At 36.8% G+C, this 27,626-nt stretch overlaps 1 protein-coding gene across 1 annotated transcript in view; it reads right to left on the minus strand.

The window, feature by feature from the left end:
- Nucleotides 1-7,171: 7,171 nt before the first annotated feature.
- IPO5 (importin 5) overlaps nt 7,172-27,626 on the minus strand; it is a 42,689-nt gene continuing 22,234 nt past the window's right edge. The window contains exons 10-26 of the mRNA XM_051780591.1: nt 25,981-26,087; nt 23,538-23,662; nt 23,359-23,448; nt 23,101-23,274; nt 22,663-22,881; nt 21,367-21,450; nt 20,448-20,580; nt 20,233-20,354; nt 19,623-19,719; nt 18,982-19,154; nt 18,438-18,549; nt 17,791-17,846; nt 15,868-15,990; nt 15,036-15,255; nt 11,470-11,698; nt 10,391-10,532; nt 7,172-7,887 (exon numbers count right to left, since the gene is read on the minus strand). Coding sequence (XP_051636551.1) covers nt 7,801-7,887; nt 10,391-10,532; nt 11,470-11,698; nt 15,036-15,255; nt 15,868-15,990; nt 17,791-17,846; nt 18,438-18,549; nt 18,982-19,154; nt 19,623-19,719; nt 20,233-20,354; nt 20,448-20,580; nt 21,367-21,450; nt 22,663-22,881; nt 23,101-23,274; nt 23,359-23,448; nt 23,538-23,662; nt 25,981-26,087 — 2,293 coding nt within the window. The 3' untranslated portion in view covers nt 7,172-7,800. The remainder of the gene's footprint in view (nt 7,888-10,390; nt 10,533-11,469; nt 11,699-15,035; nt 15,256-15,867; nt 15,991-17,790; nt 17,847-18,437; nt 18,550-18,981; nt 19,155-19,622; nt 19,720-20,232; nt 20,355-20,447; nt 20,581-21,366; nt 21,451-22,662; nt 22,882-23,100; nt 23,275-23,358; nt 23,449-23,537; nt 23,663-25,980; nt 26,088-27,626) is intronic.

Here is a 27,626-nt window from a genome sequence, read left to right on the forward strand (position 1 = left end):
AATAACAGCCTGTACTAAATTTAACTGGTCCTTTATAAAACTGATGCCCATTATCTCATGTTTTTAAATTCTGAAATGCATTATTTTCTTTGAGATTTCCAATTGCTTCACCACTGACTGTTTAGTTTGTTCCTTACACAGTTTCTCTGCAGTTGATAATAACACTTGTATCACACATCTGTACTGAGCCATATCTCCCTCTAGCACAGGGGAGGAAATCTTAATCCCTATTTCCTGCTGTCATCTCTCCTCCTAAAGAGGCAGATCAGTAACAAAGGAGCTGCAGTTCTCATAAAACTGTCCAAATATTAAAATGGTTTAATCTTCTACTAAGGAAAGCCAGAGAGTCTCACCACATGCCTTACTTTTTACTGCACTTTGATCCTTTGTGCAAGCTATAAAAATTCTGCATTTCAGATCTGTGACACTTGAATGATGAAAAAATCCAAGAATATGAAAAAATCCATTATCTCCTTCAAAATGGTGCAGAAAATAAAGGATAGACATTTTATTATGTTTTGATTTGATTATAGATTTCTCTTTTGTCTTTTATTTAGAATCCACTGTAACATGTAACAGTGTCAAGGTAAGAAAACTTTTTTTATCCTTCTCAGGCCCCAGAGCAAGTGTCTACATGCATATTAGCTCTGAGATATGTTATACATGAAGTGATTCCTGTTTTAGTTGATTCTGTACAACCCGGGTGAAGAATTATTTCTCTCTCCCAGAGCCCCATGCAAACAGAGTGAGATTTTGATCTGTATAAACAAAACCAGTGAGGGAGAAGTGAGGAGTGCTGTAATGAAGGATGTGTACAAATGGCCACGTGAAGCCTGATCAGAGAATTGGGTGTCTAATGGGAGATGGAATAAGGGAGCTTGAGGGAAAGAATTCAACAAATCGGACAAAGGTATAGAGATCCCTTTCCTAGCGTACTCTCCCAGCTTCTGACAGCTGATGATTTATGGACTTCTTGAGCAAGTAGTCTCCTCAGGAGCACCTTGCTTATTAACTGTTCACACACCCCTGAGTAATTGGTCCAACTCCTTTTTTGACTTCCAGACACATCCATCAGAAATTACAGTGTATGATAAAATATTCCTTGTTGGTTTTAAACATCCTATTTAATATTTTGAGTAGTATTTGATCTTGTGTTGTGAAAAACAGCAAATCATTCCTGATTCACCTACTCCCTTATATTTACAACTGCATAGACATCTGTCCTGCTTCCCTTGTAGTCATCAGCTTTTCCTGTTCTGAAGACCCTAACCTTTTCAGTTCCACTCAGATGGTTGCATTGCCTACTTAAACTTCTCACTTCTTTCTCAACCTTTCCAGTTCTGCTGTATTACCCATTTCTGGCACTGCATCAGGACTGCATGTGAAGTCAAGGCAGAGGTGCACAGATGGCTATACAGAGCAGCTCGGGCAACTGCAGCATCTGCTCGGGCAACTGCTGCTCAACTCCCTCCTTAGGAAGGAAGAGGAATTCTTACAAGAAAAAACAGCCTAAAGTCATTCCCCAGCACCCGTTTTCCAAATAAAGCAATCATTTTCTTCGAATTACAGTAGTACCAGAGAAATTTAGGATTTGGGGGAAAATTCATTACAATTCTTTTTTAGATGATCTGATAGAATCTTGCTTGCTTTTATGGGTTTCTTGTGCTCAGGTATAAGAATGATGAGAAGAGTCCAATTCTGGCAACTTGGAGATTTGGGCTAGGCCATTTTTATGTAATTTGTTTGGGTTGTGGTGATCATTTGCTTGTCTGTTTTTTTCCAAGGATAATAAATATTATGGGATTGTATTTGAATTGCAACAAGGGCAGATGAAGACTCTCTTTTAAAATTTAAAATAACTTTTTTATCAGTTAACCCATTTTAGCTTTCCACTTGAAATGTTTTCTTACCACACTGCCATCTCCAGCTACATCTTTAAGCTTTTACTCATTTTAAGGACAGGAATCCACAGTTGTTCATGTTAATACAGAGCAGAGGAGCTCATCTACAGCGATGCAGTTCTTTTCACCTGCTCCCAGAGACTGACAGGCAATCCCAAATGAAACTCATTTCCTCCTTACCCCGAGGAGGAAGAGAGGTGGCAGGTTCCAAAGACAGAGTTTGGCTCTTCTTTCTTTTTGTTTTCTTTCTCTGGGGTTGTAATAGACAGCTCTCAAGACAAGCTATTTGCTCTGTGAACAGTTTTCCAGTAAACAGATGTTAAACACTGCCTATACAATGATCCTATTAAGAAACAGCATCACAAAAAACCAGGGACTGTAAAGCAGCAAACATTGCCTTCTAATAGTCAATTACATCATCTCCATCTACTGGCCAGAAGAAACTAGCTGGAGCACAGAACTGCTGAACTACAACCACTGCATCCATACACTTCTTTGCCCTAACTATCGAAAAAAAATAGCAATTTTGGGGGGTTTTGTGGGTTTTATTGTTTGTTTTCCAGGAATACCAACTCCTAAACAGACAAAACTTCACAGTAAAAATGTCTCTTGGTATTTTATTCTCAGATATTTAAAAATGATGATGTTGCACAATTTATTTCAAGCAATTCAGGCAAGGTTATCTTCCCTGATTCAAGATCCTGTGTTACATTATTTTTCACCAATTGGAATCCAAAATGCGAATGATATTCCGAGCTTTTTTTTTCTAGTTGAAAGATTAGCATTAGTTTTTAAGACAGTATATGAATTGAATATTAAACCTTTCAATTAATTTACATCAAATCCTATCACTGCAAGATAGGAGTGTGCAGGTATTAAGGAACAGAGGTTTTTTTAACAGCACACATTACATGAAAAACCCTACTTCAGATATACTTAAAACAAACCTTTTTCTTGCTACTTAGGAAAAAATCAGCCACATATTTAATGCAGAAATACTAAGTTGAAGTAATATCCCTTGTCTTTTTTTCTCCTTACCCACCATCAAAAGACACTGGCCAACTGCCATAGGTAGCAAGCAGTGGTAATGGTGTTGGCAGAGACAAGTGATGACTTTCCAAATCAAAACTGACTGAAGTTAAATTTCTAATTCCTGCCAGTCACTGTTAAGTCGGGAACACTTCACTATCTACCCTGGGTAATGGTCCCCTGGGGAGTGTCTGTTAACATGTATCCTTCCCACTCTTCTGGAAAAAAATTCCAAAATTACATTCCAGCAACCAGTATGGCTCATGTGGTGCCACAGGGGACTTCTGAACCTCCTCTGCTAGCAAGAACACACACCACCACATCCTCCAAAAAAACCTCCCACCAAAAACCCTCGAAAGCATTCACTGGTTCCTGTTAAATTTTCACTATCTATTGCTAAGGAAGTTAAATTCCACTACATGTACTTGTGTGCATGTACATCAGTGTTACATCAGCTTAAGTTATTCTTAAACCAAGAGTGGTAATAATACTAAACTCAAAAGACATTCTGATTTCATGGTTTACCAGGCAAAAAAATTCCCTGCACCTGAATTGAGGTCATGGGCAGCTTATGGAGTAATAAAGAAAAATCATAAAAGCCATAACTGACTTGTATCTCCTAGGCACTACCTTACCTTCCTGAAAACATATAGAAAATATATCACTGGTCTGAACCAGAGTGATAGGGAAAGATCTGTTGCAGAGATTGTATTAAGTCTCCTCAGACTGGAAACTATAATTCCTTGCCTCCAAACCAAAGAAATTAATTTCACACAAACCCCAGCCTTGCAGGAGCTCATCAGGAGGAGATACCATCCCAAGGTGCCTCTCTCAGGCTGGTGAGAGCTGAGAGGTGACGTGGCTTCTTCTCTATCAGGTAATTGAAAAGATCAGAATCAATTCTGTGAGCAAAATCTGTGAACTCGTAACAAATGTAAAGACCAAATATTTGGGCCTCATGGTCTGTGAGGAACAAGACAGTGCCTTTAAAAAGCAAATACTCTGATACACAAAAGTGATCTAAAACTCAAGAGAGAAATCCAGATTTCTACTGGAATAAGCATATTGTGATTGAGATTAGTATTTTTGTATTCAAATATATGAAACACACAACTTTCATGTCCTGAGTTGGCCTCCATTCCTCATCTCCTTTGCATTATAGAAGATGCTGTAGAAACCTTTTCCTGAATGAATCCCATGACTTTTATCCAATATTGAGCCCATACCTCTGAAGTCTCAAAAGATGTTAAGCTGTGCCGAGAGATTTTCCTCCTTGAAGCAACACAAACACTTTCATTATAATCAAAAAGGGAAAGGATCTGTACTAAACAGATGCTTATATCCTGTTTACTGCTTCTTGGAAAACAAGTAGTGCATTTCTTGAAATTTAAGATACTGTCGAGCCCCACACAAGTAAGTACCATTAGCTAAGTTAGCAAAGTAAGAGCAAACCAAATTATTAAATAGTAAAGGCTAAGGCTGCTTCCCAAAGATGCAAAACAAAATTCTTCTAAGTTGAAAAAATGTGGAGTGGCTTTACTTTTGTGTTATTTTTAATAGCACGCTCATTGTATTTGGAAGACTCAGTATGTGTGCACCCTTATAGATACCAGTAAGGCAAAAATAAAGCTTCAGTTCAAGAGCCTAAGGCAGCTACAAAGCCAATACATACAGGCATACAGAGAGTCAATAGGAATTTCACCTTCCTTAATTCTTTATTTCATCAAAAATTCCAACTGTGCAACACATTTTACTCTCATGCATGTACTCCATACATGAGATTGATAGTTCTAGGTGTGTAGAGAACAACAGACAACATTTGGCATAACAACAACTGTTCTATGCTGGGGAATACCAGCCCTTGCACTCAGCATTACTTTGAAGTCTCTGCAGAGAAAAAGCAATGACAGAATGCCACAGCAGCACACAAACCCCATGTTGAAAGCATGAAGTCTACAAGTCACTTTCTTACATAGATTTTGCACAGGATTCTCAGGGGGATCTTGTAGGCAAAGCCAGGCAAACGAGACTAGGCATTTATCCGAATATCTGCCATGAACAACCTAGAGCTGCAAACAAAAAGCAAGCAGTTTCACCTTCAGAACAATAAGAACAGATGGGAGTCTAGATGGGAACTCACCCACGCTTCAGGAGATGAGCTACTTTTCAAAGCAGTGCTCATGAACAGTAGTTACTATAATATGCTTATTAAATAAGCTAATGGAACTCCAGTGCTGGAACAGCGTCCAACAGGTGAGGAGTTTTCTAGTTGTGTTTTACTGCTAAATACAACTTTGAACACTTGTGTGGATGTTCAGGGTGGATTCAGTACCTCTTTGTTTGACCAAAGCAGAGCACTGCTATTGTCTGCAGTGCTCTTTATGCTACATTAGGTACATCTCTTAAACCAAGCAATAGCTGAGCAGTTTGTTAAAGCAAGATTGGAGTTATACCCAGGAAAAATGGTTGAATTAAAACTACAGCCCTTCCTGTATCAGTACCACAGTCAAGATTACTTCAGCTCCTTCCTAAGGATGACACTATTTTTTCATAGCTGCAGATAAAGCTACTGCTCTGTTATACTTTCTTTGGGCAACAGTACTTCAGCACAGTGGAAGAACAAGAATTGTTGGCTGCTTAAAAATTCTACATTAAGGAACAAGAAAAGCCAAGATTATTGAACCAGACAGCTTTTAAATAGGTGGAAAGGGAGTGTAGAGTTTTTAAAGGTTGTGAGACTTGAGAAAAATGCTACAGGAGATTTTGGATTAACACTGACAAGTTCAGAGGGGGCAGGCAAGAGATCTCTAGGTATGCCCTGGAACCAACCTACCTGGCAGGCTGACACAGTGACTCAGTGCCCTTTGCTTTGACAAAATGCACAAAGTTGCTCTGTGCTGGCTCTGGCATACAGAGCAATGCAATCTCCTGGTTCTATTTGTTCTTTTTACTTGGACTGAATGGAAGAAAAGAAGATTAGCTGATCCACTAGGAGAGCAATTCAAACGCACTACAATATTCTCCATACAGTGTTAGTTCAAAGAAGGAAAAAAACCCCTAAGCCTGAAGCTTTGAGAAAAAGTACAAGTATGCCATAGGGAAAAAATTACATGTTTTAGACTGAGGGGAAACTGAAAAAACAAATACTTAAAAAAATCAAACCCCACAAACAAGAAAGATGATGGACATAATATAGCCCAATTGTAGTCAGGACCAGTGCTTGAGATAACTGACCTGACTTACTGGTTCTCTCATAGTATTGGTATCTAATCTTTAACATGTATCTTTGAGATGTATAAATGCTTAAATTTCTGTCAATACAAGATTAACAATACTGAACAAGATGAAAACTGGACCAGAAAACTGCCACAAACTTTGTGGCACTGTTTCAGTTGCCTCTAAACAAACTACACCATCAACTCATAGGGTTAAGGCAGTGTGTCTCAGAAATATCTGGATATAATGGTCCTGGGCTGGTTTTGGTACACCTCATTCTGTAATGTTTTCTTTTCTGAAACATTTCCAAAGACAAAACTAAGTTTATTCTTTAGTAAGAGAGGCATTTATTACAGGTAAAGATCTACCCTTTCGTGTCATAAAGGAAGAAAACTTGTACCCTCTTTGAAAATATTTTCTGTTTCAAGTGACAATTGAGGCTGACTTGAAGAACACTTCAGAAAAAACTGAGGTTTTCAAAGATCGATATATAAACTAACAGCTTTGAAGTAACAGACTGTAAAAACATCACTCACCTTTGTTAGAAATCAGACACTCTATGCTTATGTTTGCTGGCAAATGATGTATTGCTTTCGCAGTACCAGAAAGACCTGAGAAGGTTTTTTTGATTCTTTCAGGTCAGACTGTCAATTGCATGATTGTTTTAAACAAAACACAGGTTACTGTAACAGGATTGCTGCCTGCCAGGTCATGTTGCACATTTTCAGCTGGAACAACACTACAATTTATAAAGTTAAGAAATGCAATTTCATCTGAACATGAAAAACATTTTAAAGTCAAGATATGCAAATTTACTGTCATACAAGGAATGCCATTAAGTCTCCCTTCTACACATTTGGGTGAAAAATTTGTTAAAAAGTCAAGAAACAAAAAGCATAAAATCTGTAATAGGCAACAATATACAAAGTTTCAAATATAAAATCGAGACTTGTATAGTTTGTTATTTGCATTTTTTCACAAGAGTAAATTAAAAGAACCACACATCACTGAACTTCTACACAAGCTTCTCGTGTTTCAATGTCATTTATTGAGGAGTGAATGAGATACTGTCAGACATGCCAAAGAGACTTCACATTCAAGGGCTGGAAGCTGAACAGCTTTCCTCATTGAGTCACTGTACAAGTTGTTTTTGGGAATCGAAAGTGCAATCAATGAGGTCTTCATGCTCGATGTTTGTCTTCAGTTTTTCATATTTTGATCTACTAAGTTGTTGGGCAGAAGGACACTTTCTACCCTACAAAGACTCACACTCCAATTAATACAATTAACACTAGATGTAGAGAAACGTTTATCTGTTATAACGTACATCTACTGCTGAAGATCTTATGTCTAATGAGAAAATTCATCTTGTTTCCCTTTCACCATCGTATGGATGGCTTATACCGTTAGAAAAATACTCTTCAGTGCTATTGTAGGGTTTACAGGAAACTTCTTCCATGTGTGGGATAGAAACCGATTTAAACACCATTCTGAAAGAATGCTTCTCCCTGCTGCCACTGCCTGTAGGTTGCAGAAGAATGGCCTACACGCACTACAGTTCTGGTTTTACTCAAAAAAGAAACAAAAGAAACCTAAACAATAGGGTAAACGTTTATTTGGAGTTAGTTTTCTTGCAGATGATAATTAAGGCCCTTCAAGCAGAGTTTAGGAGCTCCTGTATGGCTGCCTGTTGATCTGCATTGAGCTGTGATATGCATTCTGTCCACAGTCCTCCGGATGTCTAGAAAACAAATGAGAAGTGGTCTTTATGCAGGCTGACAAGCATCCAAGGCACATCCTAAACTTTCCTGTGTTTACAAAGCTCAAAATTCACTCAGCTTATTCCTGTAATACATATGCCAAAGAGAAGAGACTGACATGTTCAGTTATATGTGGTGCTACAGAGGTTCAACTCGAGATGCTCCAGAAGGCTGAACAGCAGCAAAGTAATGGATTTGAAACTCCTGGGAACTCCCTAAAACTAAGTGGGCCAATTGATAACTGATACTTTTATGTTAACCACAGCCTAAATCACTTGCTCTGTGCTGCACTGAAATTAACAGATCAATGATCAAGACAAACTGAACCCTGCCTCCACACGAGTGTTTTGGGCACTGGTGCAGCAGTAACACAGAGCTTCAAAGTGAGTACTGTGATTACAGCATGATGTGCTATGGATGCTATGTGTAGATGTGCAAAATTCTGCTGCCAACACACAGCATTACACTGTAGTGAAAAGAAAGGTAAATTACATCCCAGAGAGACGTAACAGAGCATTTATCTGGGTAAATCCATCATCTGTGTTACCACAGCCCTTAGCTGAGACATCAGCTTTTAAAGCCACATCAGTAGGCTGGTTCTAATGGTATCAGTACATGCTGATAATAAACAAGGTTGGAAAAAAAGTATTTGTTCATTTATCAATAGAGGCTAGAAGCAACTGGCACCCTGCTTTCTTGAGGATGATGACAGGAAAAAGAATTGCAGGTGACTGACTATAGGTCTTTAGATTGACTTTTGCGATAACAGTATACTTGAAGTAAATAAAAAAAAAGTTTAATTTATATTTGTTATATTTTACTTCCAGTTATATTATAATGCCCTTTTCTCAAACAATTAAAAAAAATGGATTCACAAAATTCAAAAACAAAGGCTCTCAAGTTTAAGTTTGTGGTTTCTAGGCATTTTAGACTCTCAATTTATGATGAAATATTGCAAAATTAAATGTGCTCTTCCAGCATTTGTGAAAAACATTTCAATTGATACTTCACACTGAAATATTTTTGGCCTGAGATTACCTAAGCATGAGGAAAAAGTTTATGTTCAATTCCAGTTATGACCATGATGTTGCTCATGTCAGACACTGGCAGTGAAACAGTCAAGTCTTTCACACAGAATCTAGGAAGCAGCAGCAGGCAGACTTGCTAGCAACTACATAGCCTTTAAAACTCCTATCATAGGATAAAACATTTACAGCGGTTTACTAAAGACAAAATATTATGTGTGAAGAAAGAGAATTGGTAACAGCGTGCTAAAATTGTATTTTTTAAAAGAGATGACTTTTTTTTCCTCCACAGTATGAAGGTAAATCATTTAGCCAATGATGAAGTCTTGTTTCATATTAATGTTCCTGTCATTCCTAGCCAAAACAAGACTTTGCTGTACATAACTAATCTACACATCTATGGGCCATTGTATTGTTAAGAATTAATTATTATCTAACCTTGACGATTTGAGGTAAAGAGAGCAAATGCATTAGCATACCCTAATACAAAGTTCCATTCCCAGACTTTAAGTACTAACAGCAAGGACCTGTATCTGTCAGCCAGAATCTAGAGCAGCACTTAACACCACCTTCACTTTGAAACTTTGCTCAATTGCATTCTCTTTATGTCTTCAGAATTGTAACAAGTAATTTTCTACCAGACATAATGGATCTTGCAGGCTGATACTGATACACTCATCCAAGTGAAACCTTTCCAACATCAAGTATTCCTAAAATTCTTGGACAGTAATAGAAGAGCTCCCTGTGTTTTTATGAGCTACATGCTTGCCAAGCACACTTCTTTCCAGCATTAGGTGCTATATCCACCCGACAACATTTGGCCCTATATGAGATCTGCCCTATTGCGCTATCACAATGCTGTAGGGAAATGCTGCTTAAATACTTGGACATCCTCATCACCATTAAGTTACTCATAGCATAAAGGAAGTAAACCTTAAGGCAGTTCCCCAAAGGCAGGGAAAGCACTGAGAAGACACCTGTATTTGCATTGGGTTTAAAAAGGCAGTAGTAAATTACTTGTGGTTTGTACTCATTTTCTAGCACAGGATCCAAGCCTCTGTTATATTAGTAAATCACCACAGGGTGCTGGGGACCCTTACAAAAACCATGTCTTGAATCAAACCCTGCAGTACACAGTTCATTGATAAAAGGACAGAGATTTCTCTCCAGATTTTAATTTCTGATTCAGAAAAAAATCCACAAGAAACTAACACTAACTTGCATGTTAACTGCCTAGCTGCACATAACTACATTTTTTTCATTAATAAGCTTTATTCAAGTACAAATTTCACCAGGTTTTATCATTAATCATTCAAGGAATGTTCAAGGATCTCCAAGAGCATTGGTTGAAGTGTTATTCTCCAAGGAGTCAGTGCTCTCAAAACTGGTTTAACAGTTTGGTTACTTCTGAAAACAGATTCTAAATGGTCCCTCTATACTAAAGCAAGCATTTATTTACCTGCACTTGGCGAACAACATTAGCCAGCCGCTTGGTACATGGATCTTCATGTTTGATAGCTTCATGAATTTCACCATCCGCAATTATACCAAGTATTCTGGGAAGGTTGGAGTTGTTGGGACCGAGGACAATTGGGTTATTGCTGTTACAATCAAAATATATATAGATTACAAACTAATGCTTAACTAATTAAGGTAAGCATTTTATATGTAAGTGGACTGATTCTGTATCTTACTCTAGAGCTGCTTATTTACATTTAAGTTTCACACAGCTGAGTAACTACACACAGCTTTTATACCTGCTGACAGAATGTTCCCCCTACTGTTAATATTTAACCAGTTGATTCTCTAATCAGCCTAAACTTTATCAGGATGAAGTTCTGAACTTTACAGAACAGCTGAATTCCATGCAGATGGAATTGTAAATAGTGTGACAGAAATACCCTGCCTAAAAGGCCTTATTCCTCTCTCTCCTCTGTCAGTGCTGCAAGGGGGAGGAAGTTGCATGACTTGTGTCAGGAGCACTAGTAACTTCAGCACTCTGCCAGCACTCCCAGTGACACAGCAAGTGAGCAGTTCTGCTCCCTCTTTCCAAGCCAAACGTTGGAGTAGAGGAGTATTAGCAACCAGGAATCTGTGTGGAAAACATTAGCTACCTTCCAGCCCTGCCACCTACCACTGCTGGAACACAGAGGCTGTGAATGTAGGACTGGCAGATCTTCAGGGAAGTAGATGGCCAGACTGAGTCACCTGCACAGAGCTAGTACTGCAGTTCTCCATTTCTATATACCTGTGTGCATGCACAACTGTCAGCATTATTATGGTGTCTCTACACAACTGTTCTATTATCAGTCTAGGGACCTCAGTTGCCACCACTCATTTTGAGACTTTGCACCAAGAGATACAAGATATTCACAAAGTAGAAGAGACTGCAGGAAATCTAAGTTACTTCCTTTCAAATTATCTTTTCTAAAACATATGCGGATTAACTTGGCAGTTTCTCAGTTTTGGAAAAAGAATGTAATGAAATAACCTGCAAACAGGCTTACTTTCTGCATTAGTGTGAAGACTTTGCCTTACCTCTCCAGTAAGTCACACAGATAGTTGAAAGTATGAACAGCTTCTTCTTTGTCTTCATGAAGTGGAAGCCATGATAACCAGTGTGGGAGGACTTCTTCAACATTTATACAGTCAGGCTTGAACTTCATTATCTTTCCTACAGCTGAAATGCAGTTTTCTGTTGCATTGACATTCTCTTTGGTTTTGGCATCTGGTGACTGAATGACTCTCACCAGCAGTGGAAGCGCCTCTAATTGTTAAACAATACAAGAATAAAGTTTAATGCATGATGAAGGTATGCTCTATTAACATCACAAACTCTACATGAGACAATTGCACGTATTAAAACCAGTATTTTTTGTGTCTCAAGTACCAAAATACAGTAATTTTAATGTTCAACTACTTCTAGGTTCTTCTCTGCTCAATAATTATCATATGAAAATCAAACAGATAAATAAAGCTCTGCAAGGAAACACAAGAGAACAGATGGTGCAAAAGTCTGAATTTTCTTTAGAAGTTCAAAAGAAAAAAAAATCTTCCTATGTCTCTCAACTGGAGTTATGCAATCTAAAATATAAAAGACACTGTAATTTCTAAGTAAAAACATAGATAACAAGCATTACCTTTTTAATCTAATAGGTTCTATAAACAAAGGATGAGGAAAAGCACTGCTAAGGAGACATTTACAATAATGTGAACTGTAGTGCATGCCTACTGTACATCTATTGCTTGTGTGCACATATATATATAAAAAAATATATACACATAAATATATATATGTATGTATATATGTACACACACACACCTCTCACCACTAAAAGGTGCCCTAGGAAAAGCTCATAGGAGTAATCTCATCTGGTGAATCAAGCTAGCATGGTTTAGATTGCAGCAAAGTCAAGGAAAGGAAATGCCTTTCAATGAAGGAAAAATGCCAGTTTTCTTGCTGGGTTAATAGCAATTATATTTTTTATCAGTCACATGGGTAACCACACGCACACTTCTAAATAACATTAATGTCATGTGTTTAGTTACTAGTGTCCACGCACACTTCAGAGCACTCTACATGCATGCAGAACAATTGTTATTGTGTTCTTCTGCTAAAAATAAAATGCTAAAGAGGTGAAATTCTAAATCAGCACAGAAACAGGTTGTGGAATTGTGCAGAAAGTACACTTCAAAATAACTCCAATTACTGAGGAAGAGCAAGATCTTGCACTTCTGCATTTTGATGAGTAAGTAGCAGCTTTGCAGTTAAAGAATACACAATGACCCTTGCTATATTAATTCCACTGAATTATATTTTTGAAAAATTCAACAGCCATGGAAAAATATCATTAACCCTAAACTAGACAAGGATACTTTCATGGGGCTGATATACATTACAGAACTGCAGAAACATTGGTCATCAGATTCACTAGCTTGTGTATCAAATGCAGGGTAATAATCCTGGATTATTATGCAAAGCAGAATTTGTTTCAAAGAAGTCTACAATCTCCAGGGCAAGCTGGGTCTGCATTTTGCATCTCAAGTTTTCATGACTGCTGAAGCTAAAACTCATCTGTGTTTCTTCACTCCTTAACACTAATGGATGACTTTGTAGGTATGCATGTCCTTGTAGCTGTAAAATTAAAGAGGGCACCAAAATGAATCTGTATAATTTCCTCCCTACAGATTAGCAGACAGATAGTTTTCTTCCTGTTCATACAACAGACCCATTGCACATGGGTGTTGGTTTAGAAAATCCTTAAAAAAACCTTTTGACTATGAAAGACCATCTTCTATCATAATAATAGGTTTTTTCCAATTATTGCTCCACCAAATTTTGAGGGCATTGATGTGATTTAGAAAGAAGCCCATGCAGTTGATTAAACAATTTTCACAGAGAACAGATGATTATATTCTTCCACCAACATAAGAAATAGAAGCAACATTGATGGTTGCATCAATTGTAACCTTGTAACCCTATTTAGCAAGCTACATTGTTTTTCTTCCATTTTATTTCTTTGCTCTTTACTAATTCTGTTTTTAGTGCTTTTTGTTTCATCATAATGTAGCTCATGTGCCACTTACAAGTTCTCTCTATATTCCTGGATTTTTTCAACTGACTGTCAAAAATGCTTCACGTTAATAAATTAATACATCTGCTTTTTCTGAACAGACTGATACAAACTTGCAATAGAACAATAGGTCAGCACTATATATCAATCAGTAAAGAAATTAAGTTATAAATAAAAGCTCACAAACGTGATGTTTTTCAGAGAAGACAGCAAAACCCATGGGGTAGAAAACTTCTCATGCCATGGATTTGCTTTGTTTCTAATCACAGCACATCTTCATCTATTAAAATAAATTACAAAATTCTTTCATGTATGTGCAAAAGGATTTAGAATACTTTTGAGGTGCCTGCTAACAAAATGTATGCTTAAAGGAAAAAGGTTATTTTATCTAAAATTCAATAAAAGGAGAAGTCAAGTGTCTGGGTTTAATCAGGGATTATTTGTCCAAATACTAAGAAAAGGATCAAAGATGTTACGAAGTTTAAGTGGAGCAAGGCAAAATCTAATCAATGAAAAATAAAATTGAGACTTCAACAGATGCTAAAAAGCCCCAAAAGTTTCAAAATCAGAACTGTCTAAACAATTCTAAATGTTAATGCTCTTAATGTGCCACTGCTGCTTTTTTCTTTTATTTTTTTAAAAGACACCTTGATTGTAACCAAGTAACAATAACGTACATTAACAATGAAAATTACAACCCTGATTGATGTAGGTAAGATTTGTGTTAAAATCCTGATTTATCCCTATCGGATGATTCGTATTTTCTTACATCGTTTAATTCAGCTTTTGTTAAAGATTCATGTGGAATACATATTTGAAATACAAATTTAGCTAAATATTTTCTTAAAAAAAAGGAAAAAATTCTGATACAGGATGCTACTTAGTGTGCAAAATTAACTCTGGTGAATGGCAAGAAGAGTGCAAGCAGACAATAATTTCTTTCAATTTAAGATGAATTTGAAGTTTTAGAGAAACACGAAACATTCAGAAAGAAAGTAGACCGAGTATTTCAGATAAGTAGTACCACACTCATTTCATTTCTTACTTAACAGAAATCAGGCTCTTTCTTCATATGTAACAGGAAAGCAGAGAGCCACATTAGTTGTATTCTACACTATTCCTTAATACAGGTCATTTGTATAATTCTTCCAGACATCCAAGGGGTTTTGCATTAATATGCAACCCCCTTAGTATTAATAAAAAGCATCTACGAGACAGGTGTGTATCAGAAAGTTGTTCTTTATGAAATTAACATTTGCATGTCAGATCATATCTTAAAAAAGAATATGTTATATCAAGTTTGCTAAGCAGTAAGTGCTGCAACAGAAATGCTAAGCAGAACAACAATAAAAGCCCAAGGAATTCAGGTACTTTATTAAGCCATCATTAGTCTACCACACAGGTTATACTGGCAATCTATTTCACTGCCAAGGGGAAGAGACCCCATCAACCAAAAGTCAAGCAATTTTTATTTCCTCTCACCCAAATCACACATTCAAACAGTTTTATCAGATGCAGGTATGTATGTACCTGGGCAAAAAGGACGGTAGCCATCCCCCCCAAATTGTGCCATGACTCCAACGCCGTAGGCAGCTGCTTGCCTGACCTCTGGGCTGTTGTCACACACGGACTCCAGCATTGGCCTCAGGAAGTATTCTGCATACTTGAATGAGGCTGGGCTGCAGTGCTCTACAATGTCATCAAAAATGCACAGCCCCCACTGCCGGTCTGGCCACGGCCTGTGTGGACACTGCATCAAAAACAAGTAACATTTTACACACCTTAAAATTTTTATGCAGCCAATGATTATATCAACAGAACAATCAAGGAACAGTGGTCTAGTACTTTTGTTAAAATCTTCCTGGATTAAATTGAATCCTACAAGCATGTAATTTTCTGCAGTTACACTTGCAGTAATATCATAAACAAAACAAAATAGAGATGACTATCTGAACTTACTGAAAGAATAATGATTTTCAGCCAAATCATTTACACCTCTATTTCACACGCAATTTTTCCCCAAGAGTCTGCAACACTTTTTCGTCCCTCCTCTTGAAATCCATTGTAAAGAACATTGGATACTCTCAGGAAAATTAAATTTCTCAAAAGAGTTGTATGTGTCAAAGATCCTGGGTCTTGAAATTAGAAATTTTAAGTAGCACAGCAGCGCAGCTGCTCAAAAAGCATAAATAATCACTTCAGTCTTCATCCAGAATGATTCTTCAACCACACACATCTATTTTGTAAAATGGCAATTGCTACATTCTATCTACCAAGTTCTCTAAGAGTCCAGCATGGAAGACCTATTAACACACCAGAAAAAAAAATTTAAATTCAAATCAAAGGAAAGCAAGGTACTTACAATTAGGTTGACAATTAGTGGAAGTAACCTTTCAAACCATGGCAGTACCTTCTCCTTGTAACTGCTGAATATTGAGTGCAAAATGTCTGATACTTTTGTCAAAATATAAACATCACTGTCATCCTGAAAGGAAAAGGATACAATTCATGTTCAGACTAATTATCTTTAAAATTGTGGAACTCACATGAAATGCCAAGGTGTCTAAACTAATGGAATAAAGTTGGTTTGTGACTTTTTTTGTAAAACAAAGGTTTTCAAGTTCACCATTTCAACTGTTAGTCTAAATACAGAATGACAGAAGCACAGAATGGTTTGGGTTGAGATGGACCTTGAAGTTAGTCTAGTTCCAACCCCACTGCACACACAGGGACACCTTCCACTAGACCATGTTGCTCAGAGCTCCATCGAACCTGTCCTTGAACACTTGCAGGGATGGGGCACTTCTCTAGGTAACATGTTCCACCGTCTCGAGGCACATCACTTGTTACTGATTTCATTTCGGACACTGAGGCACTGAATGGAATTCTTTGGACATAGCCATCCAGTCAATTCCTTATCTGAATAGTTCATCCATCAAATCCATATCTCTCCATTTAGTGACAAGGATGTAGTGTGAAACCCTGACAAAGGCCTTGAGGTAAGGGCTACATAAACATACTCTGGGATCAAAGGTGTATAACCAAATGTTACTGATTATCATATGCTAATTCTGTCAATATGGCAAGTGACATTCTGGTGCCACTCCTTCTATCACAGGGTAATGTAGACAAGTCTTCCTTCAGATTTTACAGAAAAAATACAGCAAACATTAAAACTTTTTAAAAAATGCCTTGCAACTCTGTTGCAGAGTATAGATTCAGTTTGTCTGAAATTGCTGTTTGCAGTTTCTTTCATTATCAGTATAGAGTGAAACATAAGAAAAAAAAAGATTACCGAACCATTTAAGTCACCTTCTACAAGAATGAACAGCAAACATTTCAAAGAAGAAAGGAAGAAAAATCAGGAAAGGGTCTTGGTTCAGAACTTGACATTTGTTATTTTTTGATCCCAAGCAGTATGAAGGCAACAGATATCTATCCTCTTGAATGCTGGCCTAATGTTCCCAAAGGAAAGGGGTTCAAGAACTGCATTGTTATTAAAGACAGTATTTACATATGGGTGCATGATTTCTTAGGATACATTCTGGAGTCTGCATACAGGTTAAACTCCTGTAATCAAGCTTCACACCTGCATTGTGTGGCAAAAAAAGTTTCTTAGTTCTTAAATTTACTGAGCATCTTTTGTCTTATGTTAGAAGCAGAAGTGATTTATTATTCTCTATTACCCTCTCCATACCAATAATGATCTAATAAAACTATCATATCTCTTCTACAATCAGCCCCAAACTAAAAAGTCACTTTGGTATTCTCTCCTAAGAAAACACATTATGCCAGCTCTTTATCCCGCCATCCTTCTTTGATAGTATTTTTGGGCTATTCTTTTTAAGACAGGCTCCTGACATGACATACCAGATGTCTAGGAATCAGAGGTATGCTCAAGGTAAAGAGCCATCAAGCTCATAAGGCTGAAAGAAAAAGCAAGTCAGCAGGGCTAGGCCTTAGAATAAATATTCTGCTGTTGAATCTGTATCACTGATAAAGTCATCTAAGAATTGTTGAGAGGATGAAGAAAATAAAAAGCTATATCCCAACCTTCTTATTTCAGTATACTGGAAAATGAAACCTTTCATATTTTCTAATTCACACATGTCATGTGGCTCATTTCTTACTGAAGTTTTGAAGGACTATAGTAACAGAACATTCTTCTAGGAAGGAATAATTCTGAGGATGCACTACTATGCTTTAACCAGGTAGCACAGTATATTTGTGTAATGCATTTATATCCTGGTGCTTATGAGTGAAAAAGCTCCCCAAATCAACTTACTTCATCTTGTAATGACTCTTCAACTTGTTCATCATAGTCTTCATCTTGTCTTTTCACTAAATTCAAAAAAAAATTAAACCATTATCTTTCTACAAGTGCATAAGAAGCCTGTGAAAGGGAAAAAATTATGCAGAAACAAATTTAGAAAACAGGAAACAGTAGCTGAAGATGCAACAGGAACTTTCTGTCTTTAAGAAGCTTCAAAGAGCTTTCACAGAAAACCAAGTATGAGCCAGCTCATTTTAAGAATGTGTAAAAGCACATTAAATAAACACACCAGCTTGTCCATGAAGACATGAAAAGTGCTTAGAAATAAGAAACTACCATTGTTTTAAGAAAACTGTTAAGACTTCAGATGAAAAAAACCCACAGAAAAGACAACACAAGATACGTGCACTGTCTTTCAAGTAAATCTGTCCATCAACTTTTGATTAAACTACAGTATTGCTCCAAATGATGCCATCTTCATACTCCCAGAGCTTACAAATGTAACTCATGGCTTCTGTTTTTCAAAGCCCAATTACCTTACATAAATACACAAATTAAGAAATCTAAACTAAGCTTTTTTTCTGTGTTCAGAAATAATTAGGAGTTCTGCTTTAAAGAACAGTCATATCACATGTTAACAGGACTTAACGTTAACTTACCCTGTCTTAATTCTTGATTTTTAAAGTGCTCTTCTAGTTTTCCTTTCAGTATTCCCCCAAGTTCTTCAAAGTGTTCATTGTTAAGGCATCCATCTCCCATTACCTCAATACACTTGTGAAATAAAATCATCAGTTTTTCAGATTTAAGTTACATGAGCAGTCTTAATGAAATCTAGGCACCCAAAGAAAATTAATACATGCTCTGCTTTAAGGCAGAAATAATATTAATAAAACATTCATACTGTAATCAATGCTCAAATTATACAAGTAAGGCATAACACCACTATACATTTCATGCCCATAACTTCAGTTGTTTGCAGTTAAAATTAACAAATCTGATAACTGGTTTAGGTTAATACTTTGATATTTTTGAAAAAAAATAGAATGTTTTCCGTCAGCTGTAACATTTAAAGTCAAATCAAATTTCACGTAGAGGAAGCCTTGCATTTATTCCAGCCGTGTAAATGAACATCAAACACAGTCCTTTCTTATGGCAAAAAGCTATGGACAGTAACACCACAAAATTTGTAAAGGACAACATTACCTTTGCAAAAGAATGCATTATTTCTGAGAGAACATCTGACTCTGGTTCTGTCCCAATGGCTTTGATGAGTGCATCACACATGAAGTGCCACATCTGTGTGAGGTACTCTGGCCCACGGACACGAGCACATTCAAGAAGGAGGGGCATCGACTCTGCTGCTGCCACTCGAACACGTTTCATTATTAAGGAAACAAAGTAATCGAATCCAACATAAAGTGCTTTGAATTTAAGCATCCACCACTATGATTAAGCTCTTAGGTTTTTTTTTATTAGTCTCCTGCATTTGATTTCTTAAGTAGATACAGATTAAATCATAGGAAAATTAAACTGTTTGCTATTTCAAAGTGGCTTCAAGCCTGTTTCAGGCCATGACAGAAAAGCTGTTCAAGTATTCCTTTGCTTTTTTTGGCACAAACATCACTTTCTCTACTGATGGCTTATTTGAAAAGAAACTATGGGGAAAAGTAGGATATTTTGCCTAAAACAGTGTGTAAACCAACATTCTCTGAAACAATTTCTGCTATAAAGCCACAGAATATTTTAACACTAACACTTCCAATTCATTTAGGAAAAAGTAAGCAGGACTTTGATTCTTCCAAACTAAGTTTCTGTTTTCACGGTAGTATTTGTTAATAGGATATCATCATGGAAATAGAACTTCAACAATGGAACCATCAGCTTTACAACTTGTTCTGTGTACTCCACAAATCCTTCTTTTAGCTCTTTTGCATAACAAACCTGAAAAACAGAGCATAGAAATGCCTCCTTTAAAGGAAAATACTAATATTTTTCAACTATATAATGGTGAGAAACATTGTTAAAAGTGCAAGGGTTTTTTTAGTTTACTTTAAAACACATTTACCTTCCCCCTCCACTGTGGTATTTTAAGAAACTCTGACAGCATGAATTCTCACTCTTAGAGCATGTCCATATTTCTTAAACTGAATTCAGAAACAGCAATATTTGCAAAAACAAACTACTTTTTTAAACACATCATGTTCCTTAAAAGCTTTGATAACAAAGTAGAACTATCTGTTCATTTTAAAAATTCTAAGCTCCAAACCAAATAAAAGTATCTTTAATCAAGTAAGCCACATGAAACAAAGTGTCTGAAATATAAATTTAGCAGTATCACCCAAAAAACCCCAGAACTATTTCATGATACTACAAAGAATATTTTTGTTACCAATTTTGGCTTCAAGTTCAACTGACCAGCAACACATAGGTCACCAAAACTGTTCTATTACTTACCAGCATCTGGCACGCAGTTGCTTTTTCTTCAAGACCTGCAGTTTTAATTCCAAAACTTTGCTGATCGCCTATGCTTACAAATTCCCAACCATCATCATCACTCATATTCTCCATATCTTGTGCTGTTATACAGAAGGAAGGAAAAATAATCTATAAGTGTTACAAAATCATTTCTTTCCGTATTTTTTTCAAGAAAATCATCATCTTAAACTTACTGTCTAAAAGAGCTACTTCAGGTTTAATGGATGCAGTCTTCATTAAAGGTCCCATGACAACAGGAAGATACTGCTGAAATTCCTTTCCAAGAATTTTACACATTCTGGCCCATGCTGAGATCATGTAAGAAATCTACAAAAGATAAGAAAGTCAGAATTTTCATGTCCCACATTTTATTTTAATGCATACTTAATAGGAAAGCATGAAGGAAGAACATTATACCATAAGACTTTTTTAAAAGACTTTGACGGCAGTGCATAAAACTTACTTCAAAGAGAACTCATCCAAAATGCAATCCATATAAAAATGCATCTCCAAAAGACCTGTCCCAAGTCTTTCTTTCTAACAACACTCTGACAGTACCTCTGATCAAAGCTGCTATACATGTAAAAATGTGACAGTGTAAGATAAACTTATGCAATCGTGACTATCTTGGGAAGTTCCTTTCTGAAATGAATTATTTCCCAAATTTAAACAATACCACTGAGCCACATTCCTGAAACTGGCAAAATAAGAGCAAAAAAAGAGTGCAGTACTGTGTTTTCAGAGGAGTATTCATTTTTAGATGCACAAGTCAAAATAGCTCTCTGCTCATTAGAACAGCTGCTTAACAAGTTTCATTGAACTATTTATAAGAAGGTGACAGCAAGGAAATAGATCACACAATGCCAAACAAAGTAGTTACTAACAGGCAAGGAATGGTTACACACATGCTCAAATTTCTTCAGCAAATATAGGTCCTCAAAGTCTCACTTCCTAACCATGCTTCCGTGATAAGATTCTGGGGCCATATCAATGTCAATTTTTGTCAGGCTGGACAATTAGCCTGAGGGGCTAAGTGAGGGGCAGAAATATCACATACACAAGTAATGTTTTTAATACTAACCAATGAGCTATAAAGACACGATTTAAACATACCTGTGGATCATCGTCTTCTAGATCACTGAAGTCTGTCTGTGTTTTCAGTAATAGCTGCATTACATCTGATGCATCCTGCATAAACTAGATACAGGAAACAACTATATGTTCTTAAAGGCAAATTAAGATGGTACTTTTCAAAGAGACTTAAAGGCTCACTTACATTAAGTCCAACACACTATCAAGACATAAGCTAAAGCTGGGAACAGACTGAAATGTGGATAAAAGTGAAAACAAGTTCTTTTTCTGGAAGCATCATCGAGCTGCTCTTGTGTTCTTACACTTGAAAGTAGAGGACTACTTAAATAAAACACTACATAAATGACTACCACTCACCAATAAAAAATATAAAAAAATCTGACAATTCTAACTTATCCAGATATCCCCCTACTATTTTGACTCCATTATGGAACTGGGATAAAAGCTGACAGCACGAGCTACTTACTCATAAGGTAGTAACATTTTCGGTCACATGAGATGCCCCAATTATGTTACCCTCTTTTCACTCCCCAAGTTCCCACTAGTTCTCCAAGAATAATTTACTAAATGTTATGTTTAAAATTTGTCTGAAATTTACTTGCATGCATGGTAATTTTACTGGTAGTCCTTCTAAGTCAAATGAAAGAGCTGATAATTTGGGGAAGAGGGTATTAGTAGTTTTATACTGCATACATTGCATTATTTTACTTTGAAGTGTGACTTTGCTTTCTTCACTCAATAAAATGAAAATCCATAAACCATAATGCAAACTTGCAATCAGAAGATCACTTAGACTCTTCTGTAGTTCTTCACAATTGTTTCTCCAATCTTTTGAGAGACATGTTTTAACAAACTTATCAAAAAAACCCCTTGCCAAATACATCAAGCCTCATGACAAACAAGTACTTCAAGTTCTATTATGAGCACATTTAAACTTTTTCAGGCATATGCATACAAAAACAATACTAAGTTTCCTTTGAACTAGATACTTTTTGCCCTTGGTACTGCCTAAATGAGATGCTCCAGTATTTCTTTTAAGGTAAAAAAACCCCAAAGGAATTAAAAATGCTTGCTTTCAACACTGCTCAGTGTGACAAGAATGACTTAAGCTGTAATAAGATTCTATTGTGAGACTGTGAATCTAAACAGCAAGATAGTCACTTCAAAAATGAAAACGCAAAAACAAGCATAGAAATCAGCAATAATTCGTTATCAGCTATACGTTTAACAAGTGATTACATTAATTCAATGTTAGCATCTCAAAAAACAAAGGCATTTTAAAATATATTTAGATCACTATTTAAAATCTAAACTTACCTTTTCTTTACCAACAGCAAGACCAATTAGGCTGATGCATTCAATAGTCTTTCCTCGTAAAAGTCTTAATTCCTTCTGAACAGCATTCTCAACAATGTGTTTTAAGGAGGGCATAAATAAATCATAGTAGGGAACAAACTTCTCCTCTACTGTATCTGCAACTGATGCAATTGAAGTCACAACTTGCTCCAAAACTAGCTTAGTGCCTTTCTGTATCAACTTGGAAAGAGGAAGAAGAAAGTGTTATATTTTTTAAAGCACAAATTTTACTTAAAAGCATGCCAAATGTAAAAATCTGCTTTTATATGGATTCTAATTCTTGTCAGTTTAGATGAACAACAGATAAGTATACTGGTTCATTTTAGAGGTCCTAGTTCAGCTATTCTGCATATGTGACAAGGTTACCCTCTATGACACAACTTGTTCAGCATATTATACCTCTTGTAATTTTATCACCATGATGGAATGAAGATGCTTCACTAGATTATCCAAATATGGAATAAGCAGTGACTTTGGACAATCTTCAGTGAAGTTTATGAGTGCTGCAGCTGCATGGGCTTGAACACGCTGGCTACCTTGATCCTCCATGGTTTGCAGAAGAGCTCCTATCACCTGAAAAAGAAACATTTCAGAAAACAAGTTTCTGAAGGGGATATAATTTTATCACCTTTTTTCCCCTACTATTCTACTACTTGCCTTCTCATGAAATTTCTTTTGAAAAGCAGGTGCGAAGTCAGTTGCCATTTGTCCAATAGCGTTACAAGCAGCGTATCTTACTCTTGGATGCTGAAAAAGTATTTTCCTCAATTATTTAACAAGTAGTCATGAGAGCAGAAATGAGAACATTTTGAAATCATTAACAGAACTATACTCACAGGATCCTGAAGAAACAGCAAAACGAAATTAACTATCTCATTTAAAATTCCCTCCATCTGTTGGTGGCAACCTTCTCCAATGGCTGAGAGTGCCATCAAGCCAGCATGCCTGTACTTCCAGTCAGCTACAAAAGAGTAAAAATGAAATGTTACTACTTTGGAAACTATAAAGCACCACAAAGACAAATCACCTTTTCTTTGAAGAGGTGAGGACACACGAGGAGGCAGACTGAAGAACAAGAGATGGAAGGGGAGTTGATGCATCTACATGATTTGTTAAATACTTTTCACTTTTCTTCATACATACTTCCAGAGATGCACAAAAAATTGAGTATCTAATCCAGGCCAAATCCAGACCTAGAAAAATGAATTCTTAACTGCTGATTATGAGTATGCACATAGTACTAACACCTGGAAACTGCATTTTAATTAAATGAACTAACCAGGGAAACGTCAAGATATTATTTCTATTTCTTGCTCTCCCATCTCTTTTCTGTTTTAATGGCATCAGAACAGCCTGTACCTGTTTATACCTCCTTTTTATATTAGGAAGAGTAAAAGGTCTAGTGACTCAAACAATATCCAAATTTAAAACAAATAAATCATCAGTACTGAACTTTTCAGGACTGTCCCTCAAGACTATGTAAGAACAGTAACATCCCACTTATGGGTATAAGACTTGCCTTGCCTCCTCCAAGTCTTTTTAGCCTGTTCTCAGTGTAGTGAGTATTGCTGAAATGAACCTTTCATGCCCCTCTCCTTTTTCTTTAGGCAAGGGAAACGTGAGAAACTTTAATTTCTTTTATTTATTTTTTACAAAAATCTTTCTCTGTGGTAGAAACCATGGAGATTACAGAAGAGAACACCAGAAGAATGAATATGTTCATCAAACAACCTGTGGGAAAGGTATGTAACAAAACTTATTTCCCCAAATAATGCAATATTTCATTATTGCTGGTAATGTATTATTTCCTGGAATGAACAACATAACAGTTCAGTGCAGTAGAATCCTGACACTCAAACTTCTGTCTGACCAGGATGAGATGAAGTATCATCTTGACAGAAGGTACAACAGGAAAGCAGCAGTTTATTTGGTGCTATTTCAGTTCATTGGATGTTCCTAGTTAAGCCTACACCTCATTACTCTCATTGTATTACTGTTAGCATGCATCCCAAACTTGAAATTAATGAATCTACAAAATGAAACAAAATCAACTGTGGACCATCTGGTTACCCAATCCAAACCCAGAAGTTTTAAATTATTATCTCAATAAACATTTGTAAGAAAAGTGGTGGGGATAGGAAAAGTTTGATTACTGAGTGTATTAATTATGTTTTAATCTAAAGGTCTTCATCTTTCTCCCCAGCTCCCTACCAGTGAGAGCCCCTGAAGCAAACAGTATCTTTTGCATTTCCCTTCTCCAAAGAGTACCAAGGGTTATGGGAAGCCCTGACTCAGCACAAAGCAAACATCAGGCATCAATTGCATGACTCCTCTTCAAAGGAGTCAGGTCTTTACAGCAATTTGACTCCACACCTCTCTGCATGTACTACAAAACTAGGCAGCTGCTAGCCTTCATTCCAAACAGGCGTTACAAGTGTTCACACACTGCTGGGTGCTACCTTGAGTAGCCCTCTGTTCCATATTCAATATGGTAGCAGTCTTTTCTGGGCTGGGTTTTAAACCATGAAGGTAGAAATCATACCCAGAACTTCTGCGTTATCTTCTACTTCAAAGGCTCAAAGCAAAGCAAAGGTCAAGTGAAAGCACCTGAAAGCAATGCACATTACTTTTCTGAGTAATTGCCTCAGCAAGCATTACAGGTATTTTAAGAGGAAAAGAAGCATACAAAGCAACTGATAAGAATATACAGAAACATCTCATGAAACAAATATTAAAAATCAGCATACCAAAAGACAGCCAGCCTACCAAAGACCTCTGTATTTTGGTGCATCAAGTTACAGGCAAAAAAACCCAACTAGTTTGCCTATATGAACTGTAACATACTAAAATTTAATTTAAAAGGGGCCGTTTTGAAGAAGGAAAAACATCAAGCTACAGAATAACAGGTGGCACTTCAGACAAACTTAAGGTATTGTAAGTGACTGTATGGGGATTCAGAGAGAATATTTATAAGTAAAAAACCTCAAATCTTCCCTTATTTATATGTTAATTCACAGGCTGTTTGTTTTAAAAAAGTTTTATTCAGCTGTCCATGGCACAGAAAAAACCGCACTGTATATAAGCTTAATAAATCACAGTCTAAGAGAAGGTATTAACTTCCCAGGTTCACAGTCTTTACAGTTTTTGCTGCTGACATCAAAAGTGGAAACATAAAAACATCAAGCAGCTAAACATGAAGATTTAAGAAGTATCAAAGTTCCTGGAAAGAACAGAACTGTTAAAAAAAAAAAAAAAGGAAAATAAAATGTAGTTACTTACGATTCTGAAGCATTTGCATAATATGTTCTTTAATCATAGGCAAAACAAGTTTTCCTCCAAGGCCACATGCCATCCTGTCCAGTGCGCTCTCACCAGCCACTGCATTGCTAAATATGAGTTACAGAAATATCAGTGGTTTAGTATCTACAATAAAACAAGCAGTCAAATAGGGCACAGAAGTGCCCTTCCCTGAAGTTCTAGTCTTCAAACTTTTGCTATCTGAATACGAGTATCCATCCTTAAGTAAATAAACCATACCCAAACCTAAAACCACACCTGCCAGTCACAGTTATTTACTCTTCACTAAAACATTTATTATCTGCAGCCCACTGATTAAGTCTACTACCAGTCTACTAGCACTAGCAGTGAAGGTATAGACTGAATTTCGCAGCAGTTACACTTACCTAGAAAGATGAACCTAAATTTGCAATAAATGAAACAATGATACTGGCCATCACCTTTTTGTCACTAGAACGCAAACTAGTTCAGACTTGCTATGAAGCAGGTGAACCAGAAGAATTCAAACTTTGGGATATAAGAGTCCTTTCTTGCATGGCTACAGTACCCTCACTCTACTAGCATGTTCTCTTGTTAAGGACTGAGGCAGAAAACATCCAGTCCAGGTGAGGAATTTGTGAGTCTCAGACAGATGAATAGCCAAACATTATCTATGTAAAGTGACTTGTTCTACTCAACAGAATTATTCCCTACAGAAAAGCAAGAAAGTTTCCAGGACACAGGTAACTACTGTCACAGTCTGGGTATGGCTAGCACTGTAATAGCTCAAGGTTATTACAGTCCATCCTAGACACCTAGGATGATGAAAAAGCTGAGTAATGGTTCAGAAAGGGATGAATCTCCTTGTTCTTTAAAGTATCAGTCAGTTGGGTCAGAAACAGAGGTCTTCAAATTACTACACTTGAATCTCCAAGTCTCCTTACAAACCATAAATAGTCTAGAAACTCACACGCTGTGAACAAAGGTATTTGCAAAAAGATATTGACAGTATTGTATTTGTTCTTCAGATTAATCATGTTCAGATAGACACATGACCAGCAGGACAATGGTGCATGGGCACACAGGTTTAGACTGGAGCAAACACTAGAGTCAATAGCAGCTTTCATCAGAAATTACATTTTTTGAGCTCTTTCTTCCCACCATTAATTCACACATTCAGTTTGAGGAAATAAAAATAGTTCATCTAGGAAAAAATGACCACACACCTCTCTGCAGCATTTGCAAGGCCTTTGTCAAGGAAAGAGGAAGTCGGATTAACCTTTTCCTCCTTTAGAATTTCACTGCTCTATGAAATCAGAGCAACAGAAAACTGGAAACACTAAAATATTTCCTGCTGCTTTTGTGTAGGCTGACTCACATCCCCCTTAAACAGATCTGAACACACCCTAACTAGGGTGCAGCCTGATGATCATTAGCCTATTTCTGTGACTGCACAAAAATTCCAGTCTTCTTCTGAAGCTACAAAGACTCAAGAACCAGAAGACATTAGCACGCACATCATCCACTGAGCTCTCTGCAAAGGTGAACTTCAACGGTGCAAAACACACAGTAGCACTATGAGTGCCATTGCTAAAAGAAAAAACTAACACCACACACACAACCACCAGTGACCAATTGATGTCCTGTGT

The sequence above is a fragment of the Manacus candei genome, unplaced genomic scaffold (genome assembly GCF_025592945.1).
Source record: "Manacus candei isolate 608988 ecotype Guabito, Panama unplaced genomic scaffold, ASM2559294v1 h1tg000014l, whole genome shotgun sequence".
NCBI lineage: Eukaryota > Metazoa > Chordata > Aves > Passeriformes > Pipridae > Manacus > Manacus candei.